Source organism: Acinonyx jubatus, chromosome F2 (assembly GCF_027475565.1).
Source record: "Acinonyx jubatus isolate Ajub_Pintada_27869175 chromosome F2, VMU_Ajub_asm_v1.0, whole genome shotgun sequence".
In the NCBI taxonomy this organism is placed as follows: domain Eukaryota; kingdom Metazoa; phylum Chordata; class Mammalia; order Carnivora; family Felidae; genus Acinonyx; species Acinonyx jubatus.
The window spans coordinates 9,155,896-9,170,362 of NC_069394.1; the positions used below are offsets into that span (position 1 = coordinate 9,155,896).

At 40.1% G+C, this 14,467-nt stretch overlaps 1 protein-coding gene across 11 annotated transcripts in view; it reads right to left on the reverse strand.

Annotated features, from left to right (window-relative positions):
* Positions 1-8,044: 8,044 nt before the first annotated feature.
* Positions 8,045-14,467, reverse strand: part of PHF20L1 (PHD finger protein 20 like 1) — an 85,935-nt gene continuing 79,512 nt past the window's right edge. For 8 of the 11 annotated variants that reach the window (XM_053208441.1, XM_053208448.1, XM_053208444.1 and 5 more), the window contains 3 exons: positions 13,264-13,630; positions 11,813-12,011; positions 8,045-10,217 (listed from right to left, as the gene is read on the reverse strand). In XM_053208441.1, coding sequence (XP_053064416.1) covers positions 10,075-10,217; positions 11,813-12,011; positions 13,264-13,630 — 709 coding nt within the window. In that variant the 3' untranslated portion in view covers positions 8,045-10,074. The remainder of the gene's footprint in view (positions 10,218-11,812; positions 12,012-13,263; positions 13,631-14,467) is intronic. The other 3 variants (XM_053208446.1, XM_027063882.2, XM_053208443.1) reach the window with 1 other exon arrangement.

A 14,467-nucleotide genomic window follows, 5' to 3' on the forward strand; every position in this document is an offset into this window, starting at 1 on the left:
CCTGGCTGGCTCAGTGGGAAGAAGCATAGGCTCTTGATCTCGGGGTTGTGGGTTCGGCCCCACGCTCTCTGTGGAGATCACGTAAGAAATAAAATCTTGACAAATAAATAGTCGCCTAACCCTAAATAAAAGGAACCTTTCCACCCTTCCTGGGGAGTCATACTTTGGAAGCTATCCCGGCCCGGGGGTGGGGAGGGGGGGATCTCCTTATTTGCTGGAAATAGGTTCCTTTGTGTGACAACTCCACCTGATGTCTTCTCTACCAGTAACTCACCAAGGAGCAAACTCACATTAGGTGAACTACAATGTCAGATGCCACTGTTGGTGAGGTTCATCAGCCACCGCCCACCGCGGGCGGGGGCGGGGGGGGGGGGGGGGAAATGCTTCCCAGCCGCCCCTCCCCTAAGCCAGCCTGCTGCCCTCCTGCTGGGTACCAGGCCGCTGCCTTGGACAGCTTCCCCCCACCAGCCCATCCCCAGTGACTCAGAGCCACATCGCTCCTCCTGGGTTGCCAAGGAAATAGTCAGAATTCCTGGTGCTTGAAGTCTGCTTCCAGAAAGATGGAATAGACATACTTCTCCCTATTTCTCCTGCGAAGCACAGCTAAAACCCTTGGATAGTATACATAAAACAGACAGAAGACGACTCTGAAAGGTAGAAGGAAGACAGCCAGCTAGCAACCTCAGGACAGAGGAACAATATGGAAGTAAGGTCCCCAGACTTTATTTTGCCTCACGTCTCTCAGACTGGGACAAGCCGGCAACTAGAGACACCAATAAGCACAGGGCTCAAAAAAAAGCACCAAGGAAAGCTTCTTGAGCTGACGGTCCAGAAAAGGGGCAGCCTGGCAAGACAAAACCTTTTTCACAATAACTGCTCTATTCTAGCAAGCCTTACAGAGAAAACTGTGGCTCCGCCTCCACCCATGCTAGCCAAGGCCAGAGGGGGGACCGTAGAATCCCACCTTTGCCTGACCATAGGGAGGCTCCCAGCCCTCTGCCAGGATGGTGACAGAAGGGTCACATGGGGAGCGGGAGTTTCATCCTGGCCGGGCAGTAATGAACTCCCCCCCCCCCGCCACCCATGGGGTCAGTGGTTCTGTATTGTTTCTGGTCCAGTCTTCCCACATGTGTCTAGATTCTCTGTAAGCATCCTGTTCGGTAGCCCATTCAAGCGGCTCGCTCACTCTTACTTGGTGGCTCTCAGGATGGAACTTCTTAACAGTCCCGTGATCCTAGTGCTGTCTCTGCATTGTCTATTTGAAATCTGGCCAGTTGGCCTTCTAAGGGCTCAGCCTTTTGCCCACACCGTATTCTCATGTTCTCCTATTTTTTTTAAAGATTGTTTTCAATCCCCCAATGCTCCTGTGCTGATTTCATCGAAGCATACTTTTTTAATGACTCCATTTCCTCCGTGATTTCCTGGGCAAGTCTGACTCCTAGAGACAGAGTATTTCAAGGATGAATGAACTTTAAATTGCCTGTGGGTCTGTAAGAATTTCCCTGAATACTTTTCTTTTTCAAACTACAGAGATGGCATATGGTGATTATCTTCTCGCATTCTTTTCTCTTTAACTTTTTCAAATTTAGAATAGATTTTAGATTTACAGAAATACTGAGTACAGAGAGTCCCCATATACCCTCCCTCACACCCAGTTTCTTCTATTAGTAACATCTTACGTTACTGTGGTGCATTTGTTACAATTATTGAACCAATATTTAGACATTGTTAACTAAGTCCATAGTTTGCATGAAGTTTCATTCTTTGTGTCTTAACTTTTTATTTTGAAATAATTTTTCAATCTATCCAGGAGTTGAAATAATGGTAGAGTTCCCTCTTTGATTTCACTGAATGTTAACATCTTACACAGTCATATTGCGATTACCAAACAAAAACTGTCATCAATAAAATAAAATCAATAAAATCAATAAAATCAATAAAATACTGTCATCAATAAAATACTGTTAACCACAGACATCAATGAATTTCACCAGTTTTCCCATGAATATCCTTTTTAATTCTAGGATCCAATCCAGAATCTTACATTCCATTCACCTATAAAATCTTCTTAGCCTCCTCTTTAGAAAATATTAAGGAATATACAAAAATTCTAAGACTATTAAGTGAGTTTAACAATCTCACAAGATATATAAAAAACAATTTTATTTATATTCTAGTAAACATATGAAAATGAAATTTTAAAAAAATATTCCATTTACAATACCAAGAATACTTAGAAATACATTCAACAAAAAGCACAAAATCTAAACACTGAAAACTACAAAATATTACTGAGAAAACTGTAACAGATATCCTGAATCAATGGAGAAATATACCGTACTCTTGGATCATAAGACTCAATAGTGTTAAAATGGTAATTGATCTGTAGATTGAGTGCAATTCCTGTCAAAATCCCAGCATGTTCTTAACAGTTGACGATCTGATCCTAGAATTTTTATGAAGATGCAAAAAATGGGATTGGCAGAAACATTCGAGAAGAAACATAGTTAGGGGAGCCGGGGGGGATCAGTTGGTTGAGCATTCGACTCTTGATTTCTGCTCAGGTCATGATCTCACAGTTCGTGAAATGAAGCCCCACGTTGGGCTCTGTGCTGACAGCACAGGGCCTGCTTGGGATTCTCTCTATCCCTCTCTCTCCACCCCTCCCCCTGCATAAACAGGCATAAAAGAAAGAAGAAAGAACATACTTAGAGAGGAATTACACTGATTCCAAACCTTTCTATGAAGCTGTAGGAATCAAGACAGTGTGGTGTTTGCTTAAGGATAGACGTGTAGAGCAATGGGAAGAGAATCCAGGGTACAGATAAATCTGTGTGTTCAAGGTCAATTGATTTGGGATAAAGGCACGTAGGCAATTCAAAGGGAAAATAATACTCTCAGCAAACGGTGCTGGAACAGTTGGATACTTACACGCAAATTAAACCGAGATACCACTGTTCACCTATCAGCATGGCTAAAATCCAGAACACTGGCAACACCAAATGCTGGCGAGGAGGGAGAGTAACAGACTCTCACCCATTCAACCGCCCGTCGTATTTCAGTAGGTCTATTCCTGGATTCTCTATCCTGTGCCATGGGTCTAGACCTCCATCTCGTGGCTGCCTCTTCCCTCACTTGATGACTATGGCTTTATAATAAGCCCCCCCAATCAGGAATTGTCCTTCTTTGTTCTTCTTTTTCAAAACGGGTTAGGCTATTCCAGGACCTTTGCAATTCTGTTTGAATTCTAGAATCAGCTTGCTTAGTTCTGTTTCTGAAAGTCTGTGGGGATTTTGCTTGGAATTGCATCAGTTCTGGGAAAACTGACATATGACAATATTGCCTCTTCCAGTCTATGATCTTGGCATATTTGTCTATTTGCTTATCTCATCTTTATTCTAGGCATTGTTTTGTAGTTTTCTGTGTACAGGTTCTGCATACATGTGTTCAGATTTACCCCTAAGCATTCATATTTTTGATGCCACTGAAAATGGCATTTTTTTAAATTTTTTTAACGTTTTATTTATTTTTGAGACAGAGAGAGACAAAGCATGAACGGGGGAGGGGCAGAGAGAAAGGGAGACACAGAATCGGAAGCAGGCTCCAGGCTCTGAGCCATCAGCCCAGAGCCCGACGTGGGGCTCGAACTCACGGACCGTGAGATCGTGACCTGAGCTGAAGTCGGACGCTTAACCGACTGAGCCACCCAGGCGCTCCTGAAAATGGTATTTTAAAAAATTTCAATTTCTGATAGTTTGCTGCTAATGTGTAGAAATGTTAGTCCTAGTAGCATTTTGGTAGAGTCCTTAGATTTTTTTTTTTCATGTGCAGGTCACTTCAAAATGTTTCTTTCTTCCTTTCCAAGTAGTACGCCTTTTATTTTTCTTCCTTTATTGCTCAGTGACTTATTGCACTAGCAGGACCTCTGGAGCAACACTGGATACAAGTGGTGGCAGTGGACATTCTGGCCTTCCTCCTCATCTTAGGGAAGAAAGTATTCACTTATCACGATGACATTAAGGGTAAGTTTCTCAGTGGATGCCTTTTATCGGAATGCAAAGTCCCGTCTATTCCTTTTCTAAGTTTTCAATCATGAATAAATGCTGATATTTAGGAAATGCTTTTGCTTAGCTTATTGAGATGAACAGATATTTATTTTGACGTTATATTACATTGATTTTCTAACATTAAACCAAATTTGTATTCCAATGGAATACTCAACTTGATCTTGATAGATCATCCTTACTTTGGGTCACAGGCTTCATATTGCTAATATTTTGTTGAAGACTTTTGTGTCTATTCAAGAAGACCACGTATTGGTCTGATTTCCTCCCCTTGTTGGTGTCTTTTCCTGGTCTGGCATGAGGTCAAAGTTGGTCTCCAAAAATAAGTGCTCCTTTCGTCTCTATTTTCTGTCCATGCTTGTGCAAAATTGAGATTTCCTCCTTACTTGTTTCATAGAATTCACATTCAGACCTGGAGTTTCGAGGAAACGTTTTTATTAACAAATTCAATTTGTTTAATTTCATTTTGAGTCACTTTTGGTAGCCTGTGTCTTTTGAGGAACTTTTCCATTTCACATAAGCTGTCAAATTTGGCATTTGACAGTTTTTCATAATATCCCTTTTTAAAAATTGTTGGACACGTAGTAACATTCCCTCTTCCTTCTAATTTTTTATCAGTCTCCATAGGAGTTAACCAATTTCATTGGTTTACTCAAAGAATCATTTTGGTTTACACTGTTTCACTATTGTTTGCACATTTAGTGGGTCATTGATTTCAGCATATTTCCTTTTCTATTTCAGTTTTGTTTCTCTAGTTTTCAAATCTTAGATGGGTGATTTTGTACTACATTCTATTTCTAATGTGTAAAATTGAGGTACAATTGACAAATATTAGTTTCAGATGTACATGATTTGATACTTGTAGATATTGTGAAACGATCACAATAGGTCTCATTAAAATCCGTGTTACCTTTTTAATATAAACATTTCAAACTACACATTTCCCTCTGATACTGCTTGAGCTGCAACTCACAAATTTTAGCATGTCGTTTTACTTTTCATTCAATTAAAAATATCTTCTAATTTTGCCTGTAATTTTTCTCTTTGACTCATGGTGATTTACAAGTATGTTGATAATTTCCAAACATTTGGGAGAGGGGGGGTGGTTTCCAGAGATCCAAAATTGATTTCCCGTTTAATTCCATTGTGTCAGAGAACATATTATGATTTCAATTATTTTAAATGTATTGAGGCCTGTTTTATAGCCTAGTATACTGCCTATCCTTCTGAGTATTCCATATGCACTTGAAAAGGAAATTTCTATTCTCATGTTGCTGGGTCAAACGTTCTGTGTCAATTACACCAAATTGACTGTTCACATTTGTTCGTGTCCTATGTCCTGATTTTCTACTTGTTCTATCAATCAGTGTTAAAGGAGGGTTGAAATCTTCAACTATAATTGTAGATTTTTTCCATTTTCTATTCAGCAGTATTAGTGTCCTATTATTAGTCCTATAAATACATTTCTGTTGTAATATACTGTTGTGTGTGTGTGTGTGTATACAAAAGAATGATAGAGACCTGTAAGTATAAAGGAAGATAACATTCTATTGGGAAAGGCAAAAAAGAGAATATACAAACATGTAGAAGTTCCCAATGTCAAGGAAGAGCTTGTTTTGAAAATAGATGTTGGTCTACAGAACAGTTGATTTATTACGTTTAAAAATAACATGTTGATTTCAATATGCCAATATTTACAAATTGGAAATCACACCCTTTGCAACTGTCTACATTTATAATGAACAGTTTTAAATGGCAGAATCAAAGCTCCATTGCCCATAGCAGTGCCCTCGGCTGTGCAGATCTTGGCTTTTTCCTCCCCACTCCCCCACTTCCCTCTTCCTCACTCCAAAACTTCCTTGGCCGATCACTTAAATACAGTAAGTACACTTAAGTCTGGTCTTCAGATCCATTTTTAGGGGTACCCCAAGACAGAAGTACCGGGAGTGGATTGTAATTTTTCAAAATTCCTATGCAGAGGTCAAAAAACATCCAAAGACCATTTTTTTTTAACGTATTCTATTTTCCCCAAACCCCTCCACCTACAAATCTAATTATCTTTCCTTTCTCTTGCCTCTTTGCACTCTCTGATACCACCCATCTCTTTGAAAAAAATAGGTTTTTTATGTTTCTATTAGCCTGTAGACTAGGACTTTATTGATTCTATATCCAGCCACATAACCTGATGGCTGGAACACGGATGACACTGAAATGTGACTACACTTAATTTGCAACCCCATAATTTAATAAGAGCTTCTAGGTACCTTATTTGCTTCATTTAACTCTCAAAACAGTCGTTAGGCATTATCCACATTTTATAGATAAGGAAAGCCAAGCTCAGAGAGATCGCTGCTGCTAAACTGCCCGAGTGAAAACTCGAGTGGCAGATTGCAAAGCTCACGCCTGCCCCACGACTGCCAGGTCACTGCTCACTGACACCGCCCCTCCACGGCAGGCACAACGCAGGGGACTGCAGGTCGGAGGCCTCGACTATGGAAGAGAAATCGAAGCTTGAATAACTGTCGGGGTTCGTAGAAACACAACAATGGAGAACCTCCCAGAAGAGGGAAATGTTAAGAAGGAAGCAAGCACAGTCTACAAGTGAGGCTGAATTGAAATGAACTGGAGATGCAGATCACACAGAACGGATTTGGTTTGAAATGGTCACCAGTGGCTTCAGAGAAGGAAACTGAAACCCACCTCTGCTAGGAAGAGACCATGGGCTCGAAGAACACGGGGTTTGCATCTCGGACCTGCCACGGAAGCCTTACCCAGGACAGGTGTCTAAGTGTCTGTACGCTTCAGCTTCCCTGTCCCGAGAACCTTCTTGTTTGCCCCCGAGCACACAAGCCTGAAATCGGGTTCTGCAGGTAACGTACAACACCGGCACGAAGCAGGCACTCAGGAAGTCTTAATCCTCTGGCCTGGCAGGGACCATTTTCCTGAATTACAATGAAGACAAACAAGGTTAGCATCTCAGGGGCCAGAAGTAACCCCTCCATAGCAAGATGTGCTGAAGAACTAGGGGGACGGCGAAGAAGTCAGCACAGGCGGGGATGGGACGGATATGGGGTTTCAAAAGGGGGTTCTCTCCACGTCATGTCACAGCAGAGACTGAAGCTGGAGAAGGTCCAGCTCACTGGAGGGGAACTGGGGTGCTTCGTTTCAAACATGTAGAGCATGCACGTGGAGAGGAAATAAGTCAGTGAAAACACAAAGAGTGTCAGGAAAAAGGGCTTTACCTGAAATGAGGAGAGGGACCTAGTTCCTTTAAGGAAGTAAGTCAGAAGGACCGCACGCAAGTACGAGGAAGCAGATTCCCCTGGCCACTACCACGCTAAGGATCCCTCCCACCAGTGCTCCTTCTCTTCTGTCGGAGCAGCAAGGAGAAAGCCATCTTTTCAAGAAACACCCTCTCTAGTTTACTGCTTATACTTAAATACACAGATTTTTTTAATCCACTCATCTGAAACCTCTCACAATGGACTGACTTCTCAAAAATGAATTCATATTCTTAAACAGGGAAAGGCTCAGCCAACTCATTGCTAAGACGTCAACCAATTGCTGATATACTCTATATTGAAAGGATATGTGCATGAAAGTGATCTGACATAGATTTTCTTTACAAATCTAAATTAAAAAATTCAGACTTTCAATTCAGACACATAGAAGCAGAGCCAAAACTGAGTAATCTAGGTATTAATGGGAAGCCTCCCGTTTGCTGGCTTCTAACAAGTAAAGGGATCCGATTACAATGTACTCCAAGAACAAATGCACGTCGATTTAACTGTGGCCCCTTCCCAGGGACTGAGAAGACAGGTATCACTAGGCACAAAGGGTTTCTGTGTACGTGACAAGAACCTAGGCAACGCCACTATCCATAGGTTAAGGATGCTATTCGCTCCACTCTGGAGGGGAAAAGAAAAAGATACAAGTTCAATATCCGGAATTTAACCACAACAGAGAGAAGATTAGAGCCATTCTTTTTTTTTTTTTTTTTTTTTTAACACGAATGAAAGACATAGTTATCAGTCTTGAAATACAGGCATTAGCAAGTTTACTCCACACATGGAATACAGGCACTATTATTATTTTTTTTTACTTTAATATGCAAATTTAAGCAAGTATCCCAATCACCTCTACGAAAGCTTTTCATTTCCCAGTAAGACCGCTGACAAAGTGAATGCAGAACGAGTGAAATACACAGGACCTTATGTTATGTCTGTTGGTCTTTGGCACATTTATCAAGTTGGAAAATGTCAGAAGGCAATAAAAATTTCGAATGACTGTTTTGCACATTCTTTTAATCGTCTTTACATCAAAATATAAGGCCACAAAAAGGCAAGCTGAAATTTCAGGATATGTGGAATAGTTTTAATAAAGAGTTTTACATACAGTACCTTACATATAGAACAGTGTGTTTGCAAATTTAAATAATATCTGAATGTACAGTGGCATGTATTCTTATCAAAGATAAATTCAAGTTTACTGTGTATCAGTTCTACAATGCATTTACACAGATCGCTAGAACTGATAAACAGAATGAGGCATAAAATATTCAAGTGTTATATCATCAAATAGCCTCCTCTTAACAGTCTTTTTCCCCCTTTTTAAAAAAGTTTCAAAACCTGTACATACATTTTTAATTTTTAAAAACAGTCTGTTAAAAGGTAACATTTCATGTTAACCACCAACTCTCATAGTCTATAGTAATAAAACTAGATATGTGTAGATATAAATATGTGTAGACTATGTACATATGTACGTTGAGTGTTTGTTTCAAACAAGCACACGCGGACGCACACCTGCGCACAAAGCATGGTGGCACACGACTCACAAGGGCACTGGCAGACAGGAGGACCCGGGCCCGAACTCCAGCAAGAGCTAACTCAGCAACTTATAGTCGCCTTTGGTTTCAGAAATTTGTCCATTTGTGACCAAAGCTAAACATTTTGAGTGCGCGTGTATTTTTTAAAAATAAAATTCATCTTCAGAAATGAAGCGTTTCCAGTATTCCACTACCAGCAGTTAAAAAAATCCACAGCCACAAATTGTTTCGACATTTTTGTCACTCCTCATCCCAGCTGAGGTTATTTACAATTTTTATCTGAAGGCAAACACCAAGCATACTCAGGATCAAGCTGTACGCCGATGCCTGAATACCGCGTTCAACTCTACAGAGTACGTGTGTCCCGTGTAGGACATCGGGTGTCTGATGGGCTGACGGCCTATGTAAGACGTTGCGAGTAGAACTCCCGGGGTATTTAACGTTCTCTCCCCAGCAGTGTCATCGTCATTTGGCATGCTGACCCTTCTGTGAGCCATTCTGTTTACAATGAGCTTACTGCCTGCAAAATAAATTCCAATTATTTGGCATTTGTTTTTAAATATGTGATCATAATGAAGCAAGAATTCCACAACTGTTTTCCTGGGAAGTGAGGCTTCCACTGTCAGTTTTCTGATTAAGGACATTCATCACCTAATAAACAGCTCATGATCCTATAGAAGTTTAAATACTCTAAACTGCGGTGCAGCCGGACGAACTGTGGAGAAGACAGTTCGTATAAGCAACCTTACAGAACTCTCCGGAATTTCCATTTCCTCTACAATTTTGCTGTAGGCCAAATTCTGCTTTGTTACATGGACCTCTCTACTAAAAATTACATAAACACACCATACTTCTTTCTACAGGTATCTCGAGCTTCGTGTAAGCAACTATTCAAAACTCCTGCCAACTCGATTTCCTTGGCATAAGTTATATTCCACGTCATTGATCCCTGGCATAGATCACATTATCGTTTGTAGCTTGCTCATAAGCTTTTTTTTAACATCAGCTTCCTTGATAAAGCTGTTCATTTTCCTTTCCAAGGTGCCATCCTATTGATGTCACAAATCAGTAAATGACCAAACAACACTAAGCTTTTTATAACTATCCACGTAGCAGTCATGTGGATAATAAAAACGATCGCCTGAAGAGACCCACGTTCTTTTCATTCGGCTTTCACTGCTGTCATACGGAGCAAAGAGTCGCTATCTGCTGCACTTTGCCCATGTCGATTAGGAGCTGTTTGATATGGCGTTTAAGTTGGGGCAGTCTCGCAAGAGGATCCGGTGGCTCCAACTCCCCTGTGAAATCAAGCCAGCTTTCCAGAACTAAAAGAGAGAAGAGAACAAGCAGATTGAAATGGCAACTGGGAGAAGTCACAAAATGGTGTAACTAGGAGGCTGGGGGAGGATGGAGACAGAGATGACGTCCCCTTCTCTAGAAGGGCCAACAGACTCACGCCTGTCTAAGGGTATAGCATCCGTTCCACCTATCCCACAAGAGTTCTAGTCCTTCTTGGTGACTTTGTTATTATTTTAGATAATTCTTTCCTTTATAGGTATAACCTAATTTCATTTTGAACATCTCCTTCTACTCTCTTCTGAACAGGAAATAACAGTTCCCTGTGCCTGCTGAAGCTATTATTTTAGATTTAAATCCTCTCTACTCCATTTTCAATGAAATTTAGCTACTCTCACCATTGTTTTTCTTAAATCAGGAAGTTCTTAACAAAGGAAAGGAGGTGGCAATTTCTCAGTGTCCCTTTCAGTCCCACTATTTTATCATTACTTTTAAAAATATGCAAGCACATTAGAAGTCTAGGCAGAATACAATTAGTTATTCTACACTTTTTATTAATAACAAGGGACAGTGTCAAGTTGCACATTTTTTTCCCTTCAGAAATCTACTCAAAACATTAAAGTAACAAAAAGCTAGCTTAAACCCAATGGAAGATGCTTTTGAAATGGGTTTCCATTTACTCTTTTCTCAGGGAAAAACAAAGCAGTGGGAGTTCTAATTTAGTGTGGGGTGAAATTTAAAAATGGGAATATAATCTATGTATGACGTTAGGAAAAGAACCAAAACACTGGATTAGGAATTAGGTAATCTTACCCTACTTTCTCAACTTTCCTGTCTCTACCCTCAGGCTCCTGTGTGATAAAAACAAAACTATAAAAGAAAACCATTTGAAAATGTGTCTGCACACTTAAGGTTTACCTATCCAGCTTGCAGGAGTTTCCTGTTGTTAATTTTACTGACCTACTGACCAAAGTGATAGCAAAGATACAAAGTATTTTCCCCCATATTTTAAATATGCTTAAGGTCCGTAAACTAACTTCCAAAAAAAAAAAAAAAAAATCACAGTTCAATGAAACTAATAAATATTCCATATGTGCTTTATACTGCATCCAGCAAATGGGCAGTATTTAATAAATATCCAACTTTAGCTTTTGTTTTTATTTTTTAAATTTTAATTAAAAAAATTTTTTTTAATTTTTTAAATTTACATCCAACTTAGCATATAGCGCAACACTGATTTCAGGAGGAGATTCCTTAATGCCCCTTCTCCATTTAGCCCATCCCCCCTCCCACAACCCCTCCAGCAACCCTCAGTCTGTTCTCCATATTTAAGAGTCTCTTATGTTTTGTCCCCCTCCCTGTTTTTATCTTATTTTTGCTTCCCTTCCCTTATGTTCATCTATTCTGTGTCTTAAAGTCCAATAAACACCCAACTTAAAAACAACCAAGATAATATCCAGTCATACTGTCTTCAGCCTAAAACACCCCGAATGCCATCTGTGTTAAATGAGATGTAAATGATCAAGACGATCCATCAGGACAGACAGGATCTACAGTTCCCACCCTGTAATTCACATAACACTTCACATAACGTCTCTGTAACAACAACGGACACTTTACATACTAGAGTCACTGTATTTTAGTTCTTTCTTAAAATTACCATCGACTTCTTTTTCTATTAGGTCCATCCTGCTGGCAACTTCTTTCTGGACATTCTCTATGTGTGTAAGGAGATTGAGCTGCCACTGAAGATGTGCGTGTCCTGAGTCATCAGTGCTCTTTTTATCATTATAAATAAATACCGTATTCCTTTCAGCTGGATTCTTCTCCAAAGAACCATTGGGAAAAAAAAAACAGAATGGGGCGAAATATAATGTCATAACGGGAAAGACAGCATGAAACACCTCATTACCACAATGATCAGTGAAATCCAACCTGACTCACAGAACAGTCTTAAAGGAAGTGCTAGCATATAATTACATTTTAGCTGCTGGTCCTTAGAAGAGCAAAAATGCCTTCCATGTCTCTCCACGATGCCTCGCACAGGGCCACACAGGGTGGAAGTCATTCAATAAAACATGCTAAAGAAATGAAGTCGCTAATGATACTCTGTAACTAAAAAGCCCAGCTAATTTTAGACTGACCCCTTCTTCGATTAATCCAAACTAAGGACATAAGCGGAGTGAAGGCAGAAAGCAATGACGGAAAAATCATGAAAACTGGCAAAGGCCAGTTTAAAGTCAAATTAACTGCAGGCTGTAATTAACTGCTGCAATTAAATCAATGAGGCAAGAGAAAGTTAAGAATCTTTTAAAAATTTAAAAAAAGTGTAAACTGCTTAACACATACACAGAAAATCTGAACCAAGACTCACCAGGAAGAATTCATTTCATAAAAGGGATATGCATTTCACAAAATAATTTGCCACAAATATCAGGAAATGTAAGCTTCCCAAATTTATTTACCGTGACTTCTTGATGAAATAGGCCAGAAAAATAAAGGATTATTTTAGTGGCATTACTAGCTGAAAATCAATGAAAAATGAGGAAACGGCATCACTAAGACAATCCCTGTGACTAGGAAAGAAGTTTATAAATACTCAGTGTACAAAGAGCTATAAAAACCCACTGTATCGCCTAATGGAATTGATACGCAGACACAAATGTGCTATGGTTTTAAAAAGGTTAGAGCACCATCTTTTATCTGAAACACACAAAAAGAGCAGACGAATTATATTAACATATACACACACGCACACATTCTCACACACAGACATCTTCATTTGGAAAAAACTGTGGCTCATGGTTTTCGGAGGCATCTAAGTGCATTTATAAAACTGAGACTTTGGTTAGGGCAAAAGTTGACCGCATCTACAATTCTGAACTAGGGGATAATTAAATGTTCAAATGGCCAGTGTTTTCTTATAGAGAAGCAAAAGATGTTTTCACCCTAACCAGGCACCCGTGAACTTGGAAATATAAGCATAATTTTACTGGGAATTCAGTTGTCTGATTTTAGAAAATTTTCCTACATTCTATCCTATCTTCCAAGCCAAAACAAATGAGATAGTTCTACCTTGTCAGGCATCCCATCTTCTTTCACTGAATACTGTGAACAGTTTTTATCTTTCCTGCGGAATTCTTGTTCTTCTTCAAAACTGCTAACATCGTCGTCGTCTGAGCTCCCAGGGTCTGCGAGAGATTTGCAGTCTTGACCAAAATTTTGTGGCTTTTGGTAGCTGTGCTCACTTGTTATGTAAGTTCCTTCCATTTTTAGGGGCACACGAGGTGGTTCTTTATGGTTCTGAACATGGTATTTCTTCTCCTCAACACTCCCTGTGTCTTGTGCTGTCATTTTTTTCTCTACCCCCGCAATTCCTTGATCTTGGTCTTTTCGCTTTCCAGAACAAGCCCAGAGATGGAGGTCGGGATGATGTTTATTCCTTACAACAAAGTTGGAGAAAGAGCAGTTCAGGAAAAGACAAGTTTCAGAATGTAAGATGATACAGGTAACCCTTCATTGTCCGTGCCCGTTTCACACCCAGTGTGCGCGCTCAGGCAGACTGACGTTTCACACCCAGTGTGCGCGCTCAGGCAGACTGACGTTTCACACCCAGTGTGCGCGCTCAGGCAGACTGACGTTTCACACCCAGTGTGCGCGCTCAGGCAGACTGACGTTTCACACCCAGTGTGCGCGCTCAGGCAGACTGACGTTTCACACCAAGTGTGTGCGCTCAGGCAGACTGACCCCACTTCCCCACTGAAAACCTAGACTCCCACCCAGGGAACCGGGTTAGGAAGAGGGCAGGGACTCTAGACAAAAGCAGACGTACGCTTTAGGTTAACCTGCCCCAGAACTTAAGCCAAAGTTGGAATTCTCACGATTTTACAGAAATAATACTGAGGTAGAAGAAAAGCAATGGTGAATGTAATTCTGTGGACAGTTCACAGCAATACTTGATATACATGCACTTCTTTTTCTGACTTTTCACTGGATTTTTTAAAATCGTATGGCATGAAAAGCTTTTATGTGGGTCCATTTTAACAGCTTCCTTCGATCAAAAAGTGATACTTGCTCCTAATAAAACATTCAGGCAATAAATGTGTACAAAGGAAAAACCTCCCTGCGTGGCAATCATAAAAAAACTGAGGCATAACCTTTCAGACATTTTCTATACACATAAAATTATATTTTACCTATTTATTTTTTTAACTATAGGTCTGACAAAGAATTTCTACTTTTGGTTTAATTACTCTTTTTAAAGGGGTAAGCATACACT